Source organism: Papio anubis, chromosome 6 (genome assembly GCF_008728515.1).
Source record: "Papio anubis isolate 15944 chromosome 6, Panubis1.0, whole genome shotgun sequence".
In the NCBI taxonomy this organism is placed as follows: Eukaryota; Metazoa; Chordata; class Mammalia; order Primates; family Cercopithecidae; genus Papio; species Papio anubis.
The window spans coordinates 7272390-7291369 of NC_044981.1; the positions used below are offsets into that span (position 1 = coordinate 7272390).

Genomic DNA, 18980 nt, shown 5'->3' on the forward strand with positions numbered 1-18980 from the left:
ATTGAATTCTGAATACATCTGAGCCTCCCAGAACTTATAAGCAATGCATACCTGAGGCAAGTCACAAGTGGTACTGGTGGTTTCCATACAGATGGGAGAATCTGAAAGCATTATGCCTTGAGAAAGATTGCTGACATTCATGGTATCCGATTCTGATATGCTTTCTACTTTTTCATGAGAAGTATCCACTTCAAAACGTACAGGATCTGAAGGTGATGGCCAAAATATTTGATAGTCCTTGTTCATAACTGTTGAATAATGGAAGGCTTCTTTAAAAAAAAAAATTGTGTCTATTAGTAGGTGCAAACAAAAAGCTTTTTCCCTATTCTTCTCATTAAGTAGCAAAGTTCACTGCCCTTGTTTGAAATGTCATTTGTCAAGTTATTAGAAAAACTAAAAATTTTAGTCTGAGTATACCATAGTTTGATATGGTAGTAAATACTGGTTTCGAGAAAAACAAATAATATTGGCTACTATCCAATAATTCCCTAGGCGGCTTTGGACCTAGAAGGCGAAGGGATCGCTATGTTATTTAATCAAAGGATATTTACAAATATTATCAGAGACCTATTAGTTTCCACAAAATGCTGGATTTCTATTTACTTGATACCTGCCACTTGAACAGCTCACTACCAAGTCAAAAACAGCATTGTAACTCAGTTTTCCCTCTTCACTTTCCCATACTGCGCCTATTCCCTCAGGTACTTGTGTTTGCAAATTGGAGTTGTCGTGGCATCCCTCTACCTCATCATCCATGGCTATTCAGATACCAAGTCTCGTCCATGTCTCCTTTAAAAAAGGCTTTCAGGGCCAGGCGTGGTGGCTTACGCCTGTAATCCCAGTACTTTGGGAGACCAAGGCGGGCGGATCACAAGGTCAGGAGATCGAGATCATCCTGGCTAACACGGTGAAACTCCGTCTCTACTAAAAATACAAAAAAAAAAAAAAAAAAAAAATTCGCCGGGCCTGGTGGCGGGCGCCTGTATTTCCAGCTACTCGGGAGGCAGAGGCAGGAGAATGGCGCAAACCCGGGAGGCAGAGCTTGCAGTGAGCCGAGATGATGCCAGCGCACTCCAGCCTGGGTGACAGAGCGAGACTCCGTCTCAAAAAAAGAAAAAAGTCTTTCAGTAACCTGTGCTTTCTTTCCATCCCATGTTGCCACACTGGTCCACATTCTCCTGACTTCCTCAGGCCTCTCCGGGGCTGGAGTGGAAAGGATGGCCACTCACATTGAGTCTATAAATTCTTCTTGTCCTTCCAGGCCATGCATAGCCTGGAGTGACATTACCTACCCAGTACTCCCCTGCTCTACTCAGATCAGGCTCATTTCCCTGCAAACAGATAATGTTCCTTATGAATTAAGCTTCAGTCATCTGCCCTGGCACGTGCTTCTCTCCTAAAACCTTCCGGTCTACCCATTTATCTATTTTCAAAATTGCTTCAATGTCTTCAGCCTCTAAATCTCTTACAATTCAGTACTTGGTGATTTCGTTTACTGTTTTAGAGCTTCACCACTGTTTCAAGGGTGTTAGTGTTTGTATTTACAGATCATAAATGTCTTAAGAGGAGTAGACTTACGGCTTTCCAATATCCCCTACTGCAAATGGACCGGTGCTGTCTACACAGCAAACATTGATTGAATAAAACCTGCATTCTAATGATTTATTTCTATCAAGCTCTCTCAATTTATAGTCATTACTCATCTGCCTGGATTCTTTTTTTTTTTTTTTGTGACGGAGTCTCGCGCTGTCGCCCAGGCTGGAGTGCAGTGGCCGGATCTCAGCTCACTGCAAGCTCCGCCTCCCGGGTTTACGCCATTCTCCTGCCTCAGTCTCCCGAGTCGCAGGGACTACAGGCGCCCGCCACTTCGCCCGGCTATTTTTTGTATTTTTTTAGTAGAGACGGGGTTTCACTGTGTTAGCCAGGATGGTCTCGATCTCCTGACCTCGTGATCCGCCCGTCTTGGCCTCCCAAAGTGCTGGGATTACAGGTTTGAGCCACAGCGCCCGGCCTCTGCCTGGATTCTTTTATTGAATGTCTGAATGAATAGTTTATTGAAAATCAGTTGTTATCAAACCTATGTCATCACTCGGTAAAAGACAAAAAAGTAAGCCAAGCAGACTAGTCAAGATCAGTGAAAGGCCCAACTTCTTGCTCACCTTTCCCTTGTCTTTCAAATAATGCTGCCTGGATTGTGGTGAGATCTGAAAAATTCTTGCTTTGTTTTCTCAATGCAAAACAGCGCAAAGGACTTGTTTCTTAAGTTTTCTTGTTTGTGAACCCAGCACTTCCGATTACATTTCTACAACTTTGTTCATCCCTCATATGGCACTGCACAATCTGCCAGTTTCCCTTTTTAATTTAAAGTTAGGCTATTTTTTCCATCTTTGATTTGTCCTTACAGGTTTATGTTGGATTTTTAACATATTTATCAAATGTTTGAATAGATGTCCCAGACATTCTAAAGCTGTTTTAGGATAGGAGTTGAAAGAGGTGTCACGGGCGTTACTGGCAAAAACTATAATCTTGTTTAAAAGCTTTTTCAGTTGTACGACAAACTTTACCTTTTTAAAAAGCACTTATCTCATTCATTTTTCACCTCAAAACGAGACACCAAACTTTTTAAGACACAAAAGTGTGCTCACTTCCAGGATCCATAGAGTTTCTTGGACCCACGCTACGGACCTGGCGCTCCCTCCCTCTGCACCGGGTTTTGTGGGAGGGAGAACGCTTTCCAACCTCCTCCACCGAGGACTCTCACAAACTCGCAATGGAGCTCCCGGAGAGTTGGAACGCCCCTGTGTGACGTCCGCCCGCGCCCGGGGATCTCCGCGGGGACCGGCGCAGCCCGCGAGTTCCGAACCACTGTGGGTGCGGCGGGGGACGGCCTCGGGTCTGTCTTCCCAGAGAGTGGTGAAGTTAGGAGGTTACGACCCCCTAGGCCGAACAGCCTGCGGGCTAGCTGGCGCCTCCTGCCGCAGTAAACACAAAGTGGGGAAAAAACCCCAAAACTCCGAGAAGAAACAGCCAGCACGGGCCTCGCCGGGCCAGTTACTCAACACGCCTGCCCGGGAGCACAAAACACCCACAAGCCAATAATACCACCCGGCATTCAGAGCGAGCGCCGGACTCTCAGCCCGGCGCAGGGGCAGGACTTCCGCTCAAGCCAGACTTCCGGGCGAGGCGGGGCGGGGCTTCCGGTTGGGGTGGCAGGGTGTCAGGGTGGTGGATCTGTTGGTCCGGTTTTCCCGTCGCACGTGGTGGCCACTGTTGGCTTCTGAATGCTTTGCAAGGCGGAGATCCACGCCGAGGCCGTTGGATCGGCCGTGGGTACATCCGTCTGAGCCGTTCCTGTCCCAGCGCAGAGCGGCGGCCTCCGGCGGCGCCCTGCAGCCATGGACTACCGGCGTTTTCTTATGAGCCGGGTGGTCCCCGGGCAGTTCGACGACGCGGACTCCTCTGACAGGTAGGCGGCCGTACAGTGCCCTGGCTCTGGTTACTGCTCTCACCTTGTCCGCCCCCTTGGGGCGTGGATTCTTGTTTGTAGTTTAGAGGGAGACTAGTGGTTCATCACTCAGCGTCTCTCTTGACAACCTTTTGCCTGTTTCTGCATCCCCACTGGGTCTTTCTCCCCGTTCACGCGGCAGTTAGTGAAAGCCGCTTGTCAAGGGAGTCTGCGGTTTTCAGGTCGGTTAGCGTCACTGGAAGGCAGAGTTGGGGATAGTGATTAGGACACCTGGGTTTTTACGTTTTAACCACATTTAGCGTTCAACAAATACTAAGCACTTAATATGTACCACGTTCTGTCCTGGGCGCCGGAGATGGTGATGAACAAGACGAACCAACTTCCTGCTGTCATGGAACTTTACCTTCTACGTGAAAGAGAGGGCACACCATTTAAAAACCAAATAATGATGTAGACTATGCAAATCGTTTAATATACCAAGTGCTGACTGAATGGGTAGGGAAAGGTTAAGTCCAGATTTGAATGACGAGGAGCTAATCTTGGCAAGAGCAGAGGGAACAGCATTTCACACAGAAGGGACAGCAAGAGCAAAGGCCCCGAGGCCAGAGTGCCTGAAGCACAGTGGAGGTAGTTGAGAAGATTGGTAGGGTGATGATAGAGAAGTAAGAAGGGGGGCCAGATCATGGAGACCCTTACAAGTGATGGCGAAAAGTTCAGATATTAATCTGGGTCTTACGGAAAGCCATAGGAGGGATTTTAGCAGAAGAATGACATTATTTAGTGATTTAAAGGAATCATTCTTCTATGTAGATGATGTTCATGGAGGGTGGGAGTGGAACGGAGAGACCAGTTTAAAAGTAATAAGGTAATCAGATTCAAAGATGGTGGGGACTAGAGCTCAGATCCTGAAGATATGTCTGGAGGTAGAAGTGGCAGGGTTTGGTGGTAGATTGGACGTGGGGTCTGGGGAAAGAGGAATGAAGGATAACTCCTGCCTAAAAGCAAAATGAAACATATTGGAGTTAATTTTGGAATTCCAAGAAAACAGTTTATACTTTATGTTTACAGTAAGGATTCATTACATGTAGATTTTATTAATTATTGGGGATGTTTTTAATAAATATATGTATGTTGACTGCTTTCTGTGTGTCAGATCTAGTCTTAGGTCGTAGGGAGGCATTGGTAAACACCCTCCTGAATGACACAGAGCTTGCACCCTAGCAGGGGATACCGATATTATTAAATAATTAGACTATTTGTATTCGAATTGGGTAAGTAGTGCAAAGGAGATGTGGGTGAAAAATAGGGAAGACTTCCTTGAGCAAGTGATAGTGAGCTGATACCTGATGGATGAGTAGGGGTTAGCCAGAGAAAGAGGAAGGGCATTCCAGTTTTATGGTTACAGAGAAGTGTTCAAAAAGCCTTAGGGAAGAAGTTAAGCAGCAGAAGAAACACAGCCAGCACAGCTGGTGGGTAGTTAATGGTAATGAGAGGACACTAATTTACCATTCACCCCAGGGTATTGTAAGGATACACCAGTGATTTTCCATCAGGGAAGATGTTGCCAACCCGACTTCTACCCAGGGGACTTTTGGCAATTTCTGGAGACGTTTTTATTTGTCACAACTGGGGGTGGTGGTGCATTAGTGGCATCTGTTAGGTAGAGGCCAGAGATATGCTGCTAAACATCCTACAATGCAGAAGACACTCCCCCACAATGAAGAGCTATCTGGCAAAGTTATAACTTCAACATGCCACTCTGGGCAATTATGTATCAATCTATGGAGCACATGTATGAAGTCCTGGTAAATAGCAAGTGTTTGATGATTATCTGTTCTCTTCCTCCACATGTCCATGGGGAGCCCTCAGAGCCATGGCTAATTAATAAACTGGATTAATAATCTGACTTTGCTTAAAGTTATGTATGTTTTTCAGGTGGTATCTCCTATTACCAGCTGCTTTTTTATGGTTTCTGTCCTTATTCTGTACGTGAGAGGTAAAAACTGAATTTGGCCTCTGTTGAATTTGGCCTGCAGATATGTTTTGTTTGGTATGCACAGTTATTTGTAAAAATTGACTATGCCAATGAAGGGATAGATTTTACACAGAAATCCAGACTTATAGCTTCTCTTGAAAACTTAAGATCTGGTAACACTAGGCCTGAATTCTAATATGGCAAAAAACAAACAAAAAAAAAAGCCCTTACTAGTTGTGCTCCCTTTACCTTGGATCTCTTCTCCCAGTTTGCCAGTCCCGGCTTCTATCATGCAGCCTACTTCACTCATTTGTAGTGCCTGGCCCCTGTATTCACCGTTTTTTCCCATCATGAACAGGGTTGATTTGGATTTCTTTGTGGGACACAAATCTTGATGTAACTTCTTTTGTTGCAAAGTGTTATTGAGTTCAAAGTAAGGCTGCCTTAGACTTATTCCGAAATTTTTTGTCAGAAAGCTTTTTTTTTTTTTTTAATTACAATTTTTTTTTAGAGACAGGGTTGCCCAAGCTGGAGTACAGTGGCACAATCATGGCTCACTGCAGCCGTGAACCCCTGGGCTCAAGCAATCCTATGACCTCAGCCTCCCAAGTAGCTGGGATCAAAGGTGTGAGCCATTGCACCAGCCTTTTCTGCCCCTCTCTTTTTTCTTCTTTTACAGAAAGATTTTCCTCTCTCTTAAAGCAGCTCTGTGAATCATTTTCCTAGAGTCAAGTCTGGTATACTGGTCTGAGTTGTGTATTCAATAGAGAAGATAACAATGTAATTTCTAAGTTCACCAAGGCAGAAGCAGATTTAACACTTGATGTGCTTCTTCAATAGTAGGATTTGGGCATGGAGAATGAGCAAACAACTGCAACAGAACTGGAAAACAGGAGAACATGGTTTTAAGGAGATGGAGCTTATCAGAAGGTGTATTGTATATAAATATATAATCTATTCTAGATTTATCAATATTTTAATATCTTACATCATAAATATGTGAGATCAGTTAGGGTATGTGGAAATATTGTTATGAAATAATAAAACATTGTTATTTCTAGTGAAAACAGAAACTTGAAGACAGTCAAAGAGAAGGATGACATTCTGTTTGAAAACCTTCAAGACAATGTGAATGAGAATGGTGAAGGTGAAATAGAAGATGAGGAGGAGGACGGTTATGATGATGATGACGATTGGGACTGGGATGAAGGAGTTGGAAAAGTCACTAAGGGTTATGTCTGGAATGGAGGAAGCAACCCGCAGGTATTTTATAAAGGATCCTGCACATCTTTATGTAGTCTGCTTAGGTCTTCTTTTTTAAAAGGCTGTTTTGTGATTCTGAAATTGAATAACTAAAAGATTTTCTTCGTGTTATGCTGTCCTGTAGCCTCAGCCTTTACTGATTTTCACTTTTCATCCTTTCTATATTTCTGTTAATTTCTTGGGTGTGGATTCTTTCTAGAATCTGTAAATGTAAGAAGAGTTATTTAAGGTTTCATAAGATTGTGAGCTTAAAATCTTCATGGGAAAGGGCACGAATTGGCAGTTTACTACAAATAGTTAAGAAACATGGTAAAAAAAGTTCAGCCTCATAAGTAACTACAGAAATGCAGATTAAATTTGTAGAGATGCCATTTTTTCACCTATGAAACTGTTAAAGACAAAACATATTGTTGATGGTCGAGTAAATAGGTGCACTTACTTGCAGGATAAGCTGGTACGTGATAGAAACTTTTAAAGCTTCCAAAAACTTCGACTTAGCAATTCTGTGAGTGTGCCAAGACTTAGTTACGAGAATGATCCTCCAAGGTTGTTTACGGTAGAGGAACGTTGGAAACAACCTTGAACCGGATTAAACCTGCTATGGGACTGATTCGCACAAGGAGGCATTATACAGCCATAAAAGATGTTGTAATGGAAGACTGTATTAATGAGATAGGAATAGGTTTATGATTATTTACCATGTACAAAAAGCAAGTGACCAAACCACGTACAGCTGCTTCTCATACTGGAAGTACCAAGTGTGTGAGGCGTTTGGAAGGCCATAGGATTAACATGGTACATCTTCCTGGAGCATAAAGGTTAATCCGACAGTCTTCCTTTGACTATTGAAACAGCTGTATTGGCTACGTGCAGTGGCTCACACCTGTAATCCCAGCACTTTGGGAGGCCAAGTGGCAGGGATCACCTGAGGTCAGGAGTTTGAGACCAGTCTGGCCAACATGGTGAAACCCTGTCTCTACTAAAAACACAAAAATCAGCCAGGCATGGTGGTGGGCACCTGTAATCCCAGCTACTTGGGAGGCCGAGGGTGGAGAATCGCCTGAACCCAGGAGGCAGAGGTTGCAGTGATCCTAGATCATGCCACGACGCTCCAGCCTGGGCAACAGAGCGAGACTCTGTCTCTAAAAACCAGCAACAATAAAATGGCTGTATCATGGACCAGAATGTATGCATTTTAAAATAACCACATTGTGAGTAACAAGAGATTTGACATCTTCATATCGTCTTGTTTTGGTGACTCCTTCATTGATTCATAATGAAGCTTTGAGCGATTTCATTATTTAAGTTTGTGCATGGCACCAGTCTAAGTGCTAAGCCTCGTACTTAATATTTCCCTTTCTTGAGACATTGGGCCCAAAATGAAATTCTGAACCAGCTTAATGTTGGTCTTAGCTCTTTATTATAAACTTTAGAGGTAAATGAACATTCTCAAATTTTAAGTCTATAAACCAGTCAAATTAGAAAACTACATTTAATTTTAATCTGTTACTTATAATAAGAGGAATCATAGAGAAGTTTTAAAAAATGGATTATGCAGACTCTTTTAGTCATTAATTTTAACCTTCTGTTTCAAAAACTCTTTAAAAATTTTTTTGAGCCAATTTGATTGACTCTTACCTTTCCTGAAGATACTCCTCTAAGTATTGATGCTTGAATAGCTAACTATGAACTAAGGAAATGTGATGATGAATCTTAGGTTTGTATTTCAACTAGTGCCTTAGACTCTGGAATTCTCTTCTAGGCAAATCGACAGACCTCCGACAGCAGTTCAGCCAAAATGTCTACTCCAGCAGACAAGGTCTTACGGAAATTTGAGAATAAAATTAATTTAGGTGAGTTTACAAAATACATCATTGGGCTAAGAGGACATTTTTCTAAAACCATGAAGTGTTGTATAATTTTATTAGATTAAGAAATGAAGGCTTACCATGGTGGCTCACGCCTGTAATCCCAGCACTTTGGGAGGCTGAGGTGGGTGGATCACCTGAGATCAGGAGTTTGAGACCAGCCTGACCAACATAGTGAAACCCTATCTCTACTAAAAATACAAAATTAGCTGGGCGTGGTGGCGCATGCCTGTAATCCCAGCTACTTGGGAGGTTGAGGCAGGAGAATCACTTGAACCTGGGAGGTGGAGGTTGCGATGAGCCAAGATTGCGCCATTGCACTCCAGCCTGGACAATAAGAGCAAAACTCCATCTCAAAAAAAAAAGAAAAGAAAAAAGAAATGAATGTATTCAAGTGTTACTGACTCAATAGTGTTTACAGAACATTAAAATCTTAGTAATTTAAAAACATAACCTTAGGAAAAGACTTAAACTTATGCTATTTTGGTTGTTTTCCCTTTGCCATAGGAATGTAATGTTACAAAAACCCATTTAAGTTATCGTCTGTTCTGTTTTAGGTGTTTTTTTGAGACAGGGTCTCACTCTGTCACCCAGGCTAGAGTGCAGTGGCACGATCTTGGCTCACTGCAACCTCGATTTCTGGGGTTCAGGCAGTCCTCCCACCTTAGCCTCCCAAGTAGCTAGGACCGCAGGTGCACACCACCACACCTGGCTAATTTCTATTTTCTGTAGAGACGGGGTTTCTCCATGTTGATCAGGCTGGTTTTGAACTCCTGAGCAGCTCAAGTGATCTGCCCGCCTCGGCCTCCCAAAGTGTTGGGATTACAGGTGTGAGCCACTGCGCCCAACCTGTTTGAGATTTTGTAATAGGGTTATCTCATAGTAGGATGTTAAAAATACTGGGGTATTGAATATAGTTACATTTTGTTTCACTAGAGGTTTTTAATGTAGGTGTTAATTATTTAGTGACCTGTTCAATGCCAGGCATCAGAATGTTGATTTGAATCACCACCTCTTAGCAAATGCAGGAGAGGGATGGAGGGACGGAAGGAAGGAAGGCCGTCTTTCTATTCTTGTAGATCTTCACTCTAAACCCAGCACAGTGTCTCATATAAGCTGTCAGTACATGCTAAATTAATATAAGTATTTTAGGGCCTTCTTTGCCTATCATAGACTTGTAACTTGAAGTGAAACAAGTTTTTAGAATTAAACTTGAAATTCAGGCAGTTATATTAGTCATGTGAAATACTAGCAATTGTCTAAAATTTATTATGCAAATTAGTATTTTTGAAGAATTTCTGCATCTAGAATTCTGTGGCTCAAATATTACAGCTGTAGTGATGAAAGTGACAACACTTATCAAGGAAACACAGTTTAGTGCCTACTTTTAAAAACATGACATTGTTTTCATTACTAAACTGTATTCTGTCTACAATAAAATATTTATAAAGTATAGAAAAGAAGGAAGGGGGAGAAATACCCTGTTCAGCAACTCTGTTAATGTCTTTTTGTCTTACGTATTGTTTACATTGTGGGTTTCTTGTATTTTAGATAAGCTAAATGTTACTGATTCTGTCATAAATAAAGTCACCGAAAAGTCTAGACAAAAGGAAGCAGATATGTAAGTAATATTTTAATAATAAGCATGGGTGATAGGGACTAGTCTAGATTAAGCAGCACCTTGATCATAATTCGTTTACAAAAGTTGTTCATTTGTATACTTAAACCAATCATTATTTTGGGGTGTGTGTGTGTGTGTTTTCCTTAGCTTAAATGAGGATAGCCTATGCCTTTGTGAATTAAAAATATTGATGGATCTTGGCTGGGTTTGGTGGCTCATGCCTGTAATCCCATCACTTCAGAAGGCCGAGTTGGGGTGATCACTTGAGGCCAGGAGTTTGAGAGCAACCTGGCCAACATGGTGAAACCATGTCTCTACAAAAAATACAAAAATTAGTCAGACGTGTTGGTGCACGCCTGTAATCCCAGCTACTCGGGAGGCTGAGGCATGAGAATCGCTTGAACCTGGGAGGTGGAGGTTGCAATGAGCCAAGATTGTGCCATTGCACTCCAGCGTGGGCCACAGAGCGAGACTCCATCTCAAAAATAAATACATAAAATAAAAATTAATGAATTTTAAGAAATACATAGTAAAACTATAATCTCATGACATTTACAAATGTGTTCTCATGAGGGGAACAGTGTTTGTAGATTTCGGTTTAAAGTAAAATGTGCAAAAATGTTCCCTTAAAATTTATGAAGAATTATTCTTTCCCATGAAGTATTTTTAAAAATTTAAGGGAAGACTATTAACTAATGATATAACTGAGAACTGTTTCTGTTTACACTTCTGTTCTCAAAGCCAATTATTTAAGATCTGGCTCACTTCTCTTATATGCTACTAACTCTAAAGTATTAACACTATATTATAGAAAAAGACACTAAGATCATACAACTAACTATGAGAATTGAACTTAAAAGCCAACTTCCTTCCGATTTATTGCTATGTCCAAGAGGTATCAGCTTTTTGAGATACACCATAGTCATTTGTTATTTCACTGGTATCTGTTTGAATCTTTGTGTTTAAACCTTTATTAGTTTAGGTTAGTGTGCTAGGTGGAGTCACTCAGTGTATGAGCAGAAGCAAATCAAGAGTCTGCATTTGAAGACTGTCGTGAAATTATTTTCAAAAAACAAAAAATCTGCCGGGTGCAGTAACTCACGCCTGTAATCCCAGCACTTTGGGAGGCCAAGGTGGGTGGATCACAAGGTCAGGAGATCGAGACCATCCTGGCTAACAACGTGAAACCCCGTCTCTACTAAAAATATGAAAAATTCGCCGGGCATGGTGGCAGGCACCAGTAGTCCCAGCTGCTTGGGAGGCTGGGGCAGGAGAATGGCGTGAACCCGGGAGATGGAGCTTGTAGCGAGCCAAGATTGTGCCAGTGCACTTCAGCCTGGGCAACAGAGCAAGACTCCATCTCAAAACAAACAAACAAACAAAAACTTGTGTCTTCTTAGAAAATGACTCTAAAGAGAAAACCTTGTAAATGACTAACTCTATGTGGAGGCTGAGGCAGGAAGAATACTTGAGCCAAGGAGTCTATGTCTAGCCTGGGCAACATAGTGAGATGCTGTCTCTTTAAAGAAAAGAAGACAAGACTTTAATTCATGCTAATAGAATCATTAAAGATTTGAAGGACAGTATAAATATACTCAGTGTTTTCTCTTTTTCAGCATTGTTCACTTTACCCAGACGGCTCTTTGATGCTTCTGACATAGGAATAGATTTTTCTTTTTACTGCATACGTACTCCTTTTGCCAAAATACAGAATTGAATTTTGCATATTCAGGGGAAATGAAGAAAGTTTCACTGAGTAGTGAAAAATATACAATCATATCATAAAATCTGTTATTTAAAGAAACTACTTAGGAATTTTCATGAAATTATCTATATTTAGAAGCTTTTTATTTTGGCTTCTCACTGAATTTTGAATGTGTCAACTATATGTTTTTGTTTTTGGTTAGGTATCGCATCAAAGATAAGGCAGACAGAGCAACTGTAGAACAGGTACAATTTAAATGTGTTGCAAACTCTTCTTTTTAATTAGCATTTCTTTTCTCTTTGAATTGTAGTTTGTTTTTATCCTTTTTGCTTAATGCTAATGTTACCTAAAATTAGTCCTATATACAGTTACTCCTTCTTATAGTTTCGAGTTTAGAGACATATTTTGCTTTTATAAGACTATTGGATGAATTAGGGTCGTAGTCCTTCAGTGGCCTTGCAGAGCCACCATGCAATGCTTTCCCTTCTTGGAGAGATTATCAGACCAGCAATCTTTTAGAAAAGGTCTGCAGGAATCTTGTGAGCTTTCCCAGAAGATAGGTAGGGTATCTGCCACAAAGCAGAAAGTGTGGGTGTAAAAGAGAGAGGGGCAGATAAGGTCTTCAGATTTCCAATTAGGAATCCTTTGTTTAGAAATTATGCTTGTTTTATTCTTTGTATTCAAGAATGGGGAAAAATTGACCCCTAATTTTCCCACATTCAGAAGAATGTGATTGAATATTAGCCTTGGCCCAGATTTTTGATGTGAAGAAAGTGATAAAAAGAGTCAAAACATTTGCCTCTGCCACCTATCACTCCTCTCCACCCCCAACCCCCGCCCCCATATACACAAACACATGTTCTGAATTCCACCGTTAGACAGAAGCCGGGTCTGGGGTCTGTGTCTTCATTGTCTTCTAGTTTATTTTGTGATTTATTTCTGTAATTGAAAACAAAGTATGGTTCACCTCAGAAAAATGAGATAACCTTAAGTTTCAAAGACCCTACATAAGTTTAGGGTTATTTTTGGCAGGACATTCTTTTTCTCTTTCAAAATTAATTTTGAATGATAGAGTACACAGCTTGAGTCTTCAGCTGTCTGTGTAAAATATATGCTTGTGTATACATTTATCATCTCTTTCCTTGTTTTGTTCTTAAGCCATTTAGTTTATTACTTCTTCCTATGCCCCTTACTTGTCTGACTACCAACTTTGCAGAAGCTCAGTTCTGTACCTAGAGGCCCATACTCAGCCAGCTGACTTCCCCTCTTTGCTTACCTGTGCAGTAGAGAAGGAATGGAAACTAGTGCCTTTTCGTTCTTCTGTAGTTGCAATGGTTGTGATTTGGCTTTTAGTCCTGTAGTCTTCCCAGGTGGTTTTGTTTATATTAACCTTAGGTTTCTAGTGTGACCCCAGCCACTTCATTGAAGGTGGACCCTAAAGTATAGTTGAGTTTGGCTAGTTTATAATACTGTCTCACCCCATGGGGGCTAGAGGGCCTGCCTGAGCCACAAGGAGTTATTGGTTGGTATCCTTAGAAATTGCATACAAATATTTGGCTGCTCTAGTTTCAGAGATGAGCAAGAACAGCCTTTAAGTTCACTGCCTTCTGTTTGTTAGAGAAGGCTTTGAAATCCTTTTTACTCAAGATTGATTACTCTGGCTTGAAGCAGACTCTTGCCGTGATTTACTCATCTATAACGGCAGGGGTCTGCAGACTCTTGAAAGGGCCAGCTAGTAAATAGATGCGAGCATTGTGACTCACATAGAATTTCTGTTTTTTGTTGTTTTTTTGTTTTTTTTTCAAAGCAATCCTTTAAAAGTGTAAAACCCATTCTTAGCTTGCAGGCTAAGGAAAAATAAGCTGTGGCCTGATTTGGTCCCTGGGCCGGAGAGTGCTGACCCTTGATTTAAAGCTGCTTGTCCATGGCAGTAGCCACTGGGCACTTGAGAAGTGGCTAGTGTGAATTGAATGTGCTGTAAATGCAAAAGACACACCGGAGTTTGCAGACTTAGTGTCAGAAACAAGGACTATCTCACTGATGACTTTTTATATTGATACAGGTTGAAACGATAGTGTTTTAGATATTTTGAGTTAAATAAAATATATTAAGATAATTTCATCTGATTCTTTTTACCCAGTGTAGTGACTAGAACATGTAATACTATTTATGTAGTCTGCATTATATTTCTATTAGCTAATAGCCTAGAGTTCATTTCTGTTTCCCGTGGACTTGGTAGCCTTTGAATTCCATGGATGAACCTGTTAGTTGGTTCCCTTTGGTTCCTTTGGCCTTTACCTGACATTTTACTGATTAACAATTAGAGTGAATAAAAGCGCCAAATAGTGACTCTCATTTAGTCAACCAGGATAGCATAATACAGTTAAGCTCTGCTGTTTATTAATTGTCACAGATTTTAATGAGGAAAATTTGGTACTGTCTTTTGGAACTTTTTAATTTTTGCATTTCTTTTTAGGTGTTGGATCCCAGAACAAGAATGATTTTGTTCAAGATGTTGACTAGAGGAATCATAACAGAGATAAATGGCTGCATTAGCACAGGAAAAGAAGTGAGCTCTTCTTTGGATGATTGAATATTTAGTTTTCTTATTTCAGATACCAAATGAAACTATGGCACTTAGTACTACATTATGCCTTTAAGAAGAAAGAAAAACAAAGTCATACACATTAATATTTATGGTTAGAGAGGAAATTGTACATATAACTATGCCCTTTCACTACCACTGCTGCACTGTGTCATGGAGTCTAACTAGTTGTGCCCAGTAGTAAGGGAGATGGTCAGATTATTACAGGCTTGAGTTCTAATAAAATAAATTACTCATGGGGCCAGGGGTTTATGGTATGTTTCTATGAGTCAGCAAGTCTTTCTTATTTTTTTTCTTTACATATGGATATACTGCCTTCTGTTTGTTAGAGAAGACTTTGAAATCCTTTTGACTCAAAATTGATTACTCTGGCTTGAAGGAAACTCTTACTGTGACTTACTCATCTATAATGGCAAGGGTCTGCAGACCCTTGAAAGTGTAAAACCCATTCTGCTGGAAGCAATTCTCAGTAAAATTCAACTTATAAATCACTGGATTTTTAATTTTTTTTAAACAGAGCCTTAACAGAGTCTTTTTTTTTTTTTTTTTTTTTTTTTAGACAGTCTCCTAGGCTAGAGTATAGTGGCATGTTCTCAGCTCACTGCAACCTCTGCCTCTCAGGTACTAGCAATTTTCCTGCCTCAGCGTCCCGAGTAGCTGGGACTACCGGCATGCACCACCACACCCAGCTAATTTTTGTATTTGTAGTAGAGGCAGGGTTTTGCCATGTTGACCAGGCTGGTCTCAAATTTTTGGCCTAAAGGATTCACCCGCCTTGGCATCCCAAAGTGCTGGTATTACAGGCATGAGCCTCTGTGCCTGGCCTGAATCACTGGATTTAAGAATGTCTTTATGGCAATAAAAGGCAAAATTGACAAATGGGACCTAATTAAATTAAAGAGCTTCTGCACAGCAAAAGAAACTACCATCAGAGTGAACAGGCAACCTACAGAATGGGAGAAAATTTTTGCAATCTACCCGTCTGACAAAGGGCTAATATCCAGAATCTACAAAGAACTTAAACAAATTTACAAGAAAAAGTCAAACAACCCCATCAAAAAGTGGGTGAAGGATATGAACAGACACTTCTCAAAAGAAGACATTTATGCAACCAACAGACACATGAAAAAATGCTCATCATCACTGGCCATCAGATGAATGCAAATCAAAACCACAATGAGATACCATCTCACACCAGTTAGAATGGCAGTCATTAAAAAGTCAGGAAACAACAGGTGCTGGAGAGGATTTGGAGAAATAGGAACACTTTTACACTGTTGGTGGGATTGTAAACTAATTCAACCATTGTGGAAGACAGTGTGACGATTCCTCAAGGATCTAGAACTAGAAATACCATTTGTGACCCAGCCATCCCATTACTGGGTATATACCCAAAGGATTATAAATCATGCTGCTATAAAGATACATGCACATGTATGTTTATTGTGGCACTATTCACAATAGCAAAGACTTGGAACCAACCCAAATGTCCATCAGTGATAGACTGAATTAAGAAAATGTGGCACAGATACACCATGAAATACTATGCAGCCATAAAAAAGGATGAGTTCATGTCCTTTGTAGGGACATGGATGAAGCTGGAAACCATCATTCTCAGCAGACTATCGCAAGGACAGAAAACCAAACACCGCATGTTCTCACTCATAGGTGGGAATTAAACAATGAGAACACTTGGACACAGGAAGGGGAACATCACACACTAGGGCCTGTCGTGGGGTGGGGAGACAGGGGAGGGATAGCATTAGGAGATATACCTAATGTAAATGACGAGTTAATGGGTGCAGCCCACAACATAGCACATGGATACATATGTAACAAACCTGCACGTTGTGCACGTGTACCCTAGAACTTAAAGTATGATAAAAAAAAGGTCTTTAATTATTTTGCATATACTTGAGATATAAAAAAGTTTGAAACCACTTCTCACCTATATTTAAATTGGATTTTACTGTACAGTCTTGCATTGCTTAATGAAGGGAATTCTTTCTGAGAAATCCATCAGGCAAATTTGTCATTATATAAAGAACATTATAGAGTGTACTTACACAAACCTAGATAGTATAGCCTGTTGCACTCTCAGGCTATATGGTAGTTCCCAATCTGTATAACAGGTTTCTGTACTGAATACTGGAGTAATTGCAGCACAATGGTAAATATTTATCTAGACATATAAAAAGTACAGTAAAAATACCTGTTATAATCTTATGGGATCGTCTCATAAATACAGTCAGCCACCTGTCAGTGACTAAAATGTTATGTGGTACATGACTGTATTTGTATATTGGAGCTATATTTACTGTCCTTTTGATGTAATGTTTTCTATTTTAATTCACATCTTCAGAAGACAGTGGTATTCCTTAATGCATGTTATTTCAGTTCACTTGACTTTTGAGGTTAGAATCAAATATATTGAAAAAGTAGTTATTTAACGTAAACTTCATTTTCTTTGTTTTTGACTTAAAATAGGCTAATGTATACCATGCTAGCACAGCAAATGGAGAGAGCAGAGCAATCAAAATTTATAAAACTTCTATTTTGGTGTTCAAAGATCGGGATAAATATGTAAGTGGGGAATTCAGGTAAGTTCAGATTTTTCCCTCCAGTTGGTTTGATTTCTGTTTACTAAAACATTAAGACAATAATGGAATAATTAAAATAATAAATATTTTTCTTATTCAAGATTTCGTCATGGCTATTGTAAAGGAAACCCTAGGAAAATGGTGAAAACTTGGGCAGAAAAAGAAATGAGGAACTTAATCAGGTGACTGTCTGGGATGTGTGTATGTCTGTCCTGTGCCCTGCACATGAACATCAGCCCTTCCTCCCAGCAGATCCCAGTGTGGTTCTGCCCGAATGCAGGGACTTGTTAGGGCCTTCATTTCTATTAGGTCTGCTGAAGTAAGCACAAGAAACACATTTCTGGACAAATAGAGATTGTTTCCTATTCTGTTGTTTTCTATTCTGAGAATCCATTGCAGAAGAATACTGCCACAATTCATATTTATTCCACAAAGCTAGGTCATTTGGAAGGCCTCGTAAGCCATTGAAAACATTTGCAATTTATACTGAGGACAATAAGGAACTGTTAAAGGATTTTAGCAGGAAAGTGACACAATCAGGTGGTTATAATGCTCTGTCATGTTTCATAGGTATTGCAGTTTTGGGCTAATCTTGTTAGGTCGCGAACTCTTTGTTTGTCGTGGCTTCCTTTTCTTATTTCAGTCCAGTTTTGGACACTTTTATATATTCTTTGTTTGCACTAAGACCTTTTTATCAGGTAAAGGCCTCATCTAGTTGAGATCAAGTTTTCTGAAAATTATGGAGTTTTAAAAAATGTCTTATAACTTTTTATATGCTGTACACAGGTGACACATTGGATAGTGTAGTATTGAGTAAGTACTACTCGTTTTGAAAGTCTTTTGTGTTCAACAAGCTATTAGGTGTGAGTCCAACTATTTTTATTAAGCATTTTTCGGGCTAATCAACTCACATTGTGGACATATCTCCTTTATTTCCTCCATTGTAAGATGCACATTTTTTTTCAGTTTAACATCTCTGGAATTGCTTTGGCTATTATAGGTTATGGGATGTAATAGTCGAGTTGCTAGTGTTTTGTCATTCTCAGTGGTACATAATGGTGCCAGTTAACATTATCTTAGAGTTTATGAAATATTATAATACAGTTGAGAGGCCTTGGTGCTATTTCTTAACAGCCATATTAATTTTGTGACCTGCAGTTGTAATTTATTTAGATGCCTTTTCAACTTTTCAGCTGTCCTTTTATTTGTTACAATGTCACAGGCTAAACACAGCAGAGATACCGTGTCCAGAACCAATAATGCTAAGAAGTCATGTTCTTGTCATGAGTTTCATTGGTAAAGATGACGTGTAAGTATGTGGAAGCCCTAATAATTGCATTCTGAGAACTGTATTTTTAAGTTCTTTGAGTTTATCCACTATGTGAATATTTCCCATTTGAATAACTTCTTTTATGAATCTTTCCCACTATATTAGTGAATACATGTTATCAATGTATTCTAGCTTTTCAAGTCTGAAAATGCTTCAGAATGAGGAGCAAGTTAGTCCTATGTTGGAGGGTGGTCTTAGACAGTGTGTTGGGAAAGCATCTATTTGCTGGTACCTTCTTGGTTTATCTGCAGTGAGGCAGATTGTCCCACATGCAGCTCACATGATGAGTTGTAGAAGAGAAAGGCATGTAACAGTATAGTAAGAAGCAAGAAAACTTGTTCTTGGTCATTTTTTTTTTCTTTTTGAGATGGCGTCTCGCTCTGTTGCCCAGGCTGGAGTGCAGTGGCCGGATCTCGGCTCACTACAAGCTCCGCCTCCCGGGTTCACGCCATTCTCCTGCCTCAGCCTCCCGAGTAGCTGGGACTACAGGCGCCGCCACCACGCCCGGCTAGTTTTTTTGTATGTTTTAGTAGAGACGGGGTTTCAC

At 40.4% G+C, this 18980-nt stretch overlaps 2 protein-coding genes across 12 annotated transcripts in view; one reads left to right on the plus strand and one right to left on the minus strand.

Moving 5' to 3' along the window:
* The window catches only part of CAGE1 (cancer antigen 1), a 60676-nt gene extending 57881 nt beyond the window's left edge, over positions 1-2795 (minus strand). For 8 of the 10 annotated variants that reach the window (XR_004184191.1, XR_004184190.1, XM_031666894.1 and 5 more), the window contains exons 1-2: positions 2646-2795; positions 52-269 (exon numbers count right to left, since the gene is read on the minus strand). Coding sequence is in view for 8 of the 10 variants with exons in the window: in XM_031666894.1 (XP_031522754.1) it covers positions 52-269; positions 2646-2658 (231 nt within the window). In the remaining 2 variants the exon portion in view is untranslated. Of the gene's footprint in view, positions 1-51; positions 270-2159; positions 2496-2564 lie in introns of those variants that run through there. The other 2 variants (XM_031666892.1, XM_031666893.1) reach the window with 2 other exon arrangements.
* A 374-nt stretch (positions 2796-3169) lies between these two features.
* RIOK1 (RIO kinase 1) overlaps positions 3170-18980 on the plus strand; it is a 28867-nt gene continuing 13056 nt past the window's right edge. The window contains exons 1-10 of one of the 2 annotated variants that reach the window (XM_021936976.2): positions 3351-3466; positions 6282-6371; positions 6503-6704; positions 8467-8557; positions 10124-10193; positions 12101-12143; positions 14375-14467; positions 16991-17103; positions 17205-17285; positions 18326-18412. In XM_021936976.2, coding sequence (XP_021792668.2) covers positions 3396-3466; positions 6282-6371; positions 6503-6704; positions 8467-8557; positions 10124-10193; positions 12101-12143; positions 14375-14467; positions 16991-17103; positions 17205-17285; positions 18326-18412 — 941 coding nt within the window. In that variant the 5' untranslated portion in view covers positions 3351-3395. Of the gene's footprint in view, positions 3467-6281; positions 6372-6502; positions 6705-8466; positions 8558-10123; positions 10194-12100; positions 12144-14374; positions 14468-16990; positions 17104-17204; positions 17286-18325; positions 18413-18980 lie in introns of both variants that reach the window. The other variant, XM_003897019.5, reaches the window with a different exon arrangement.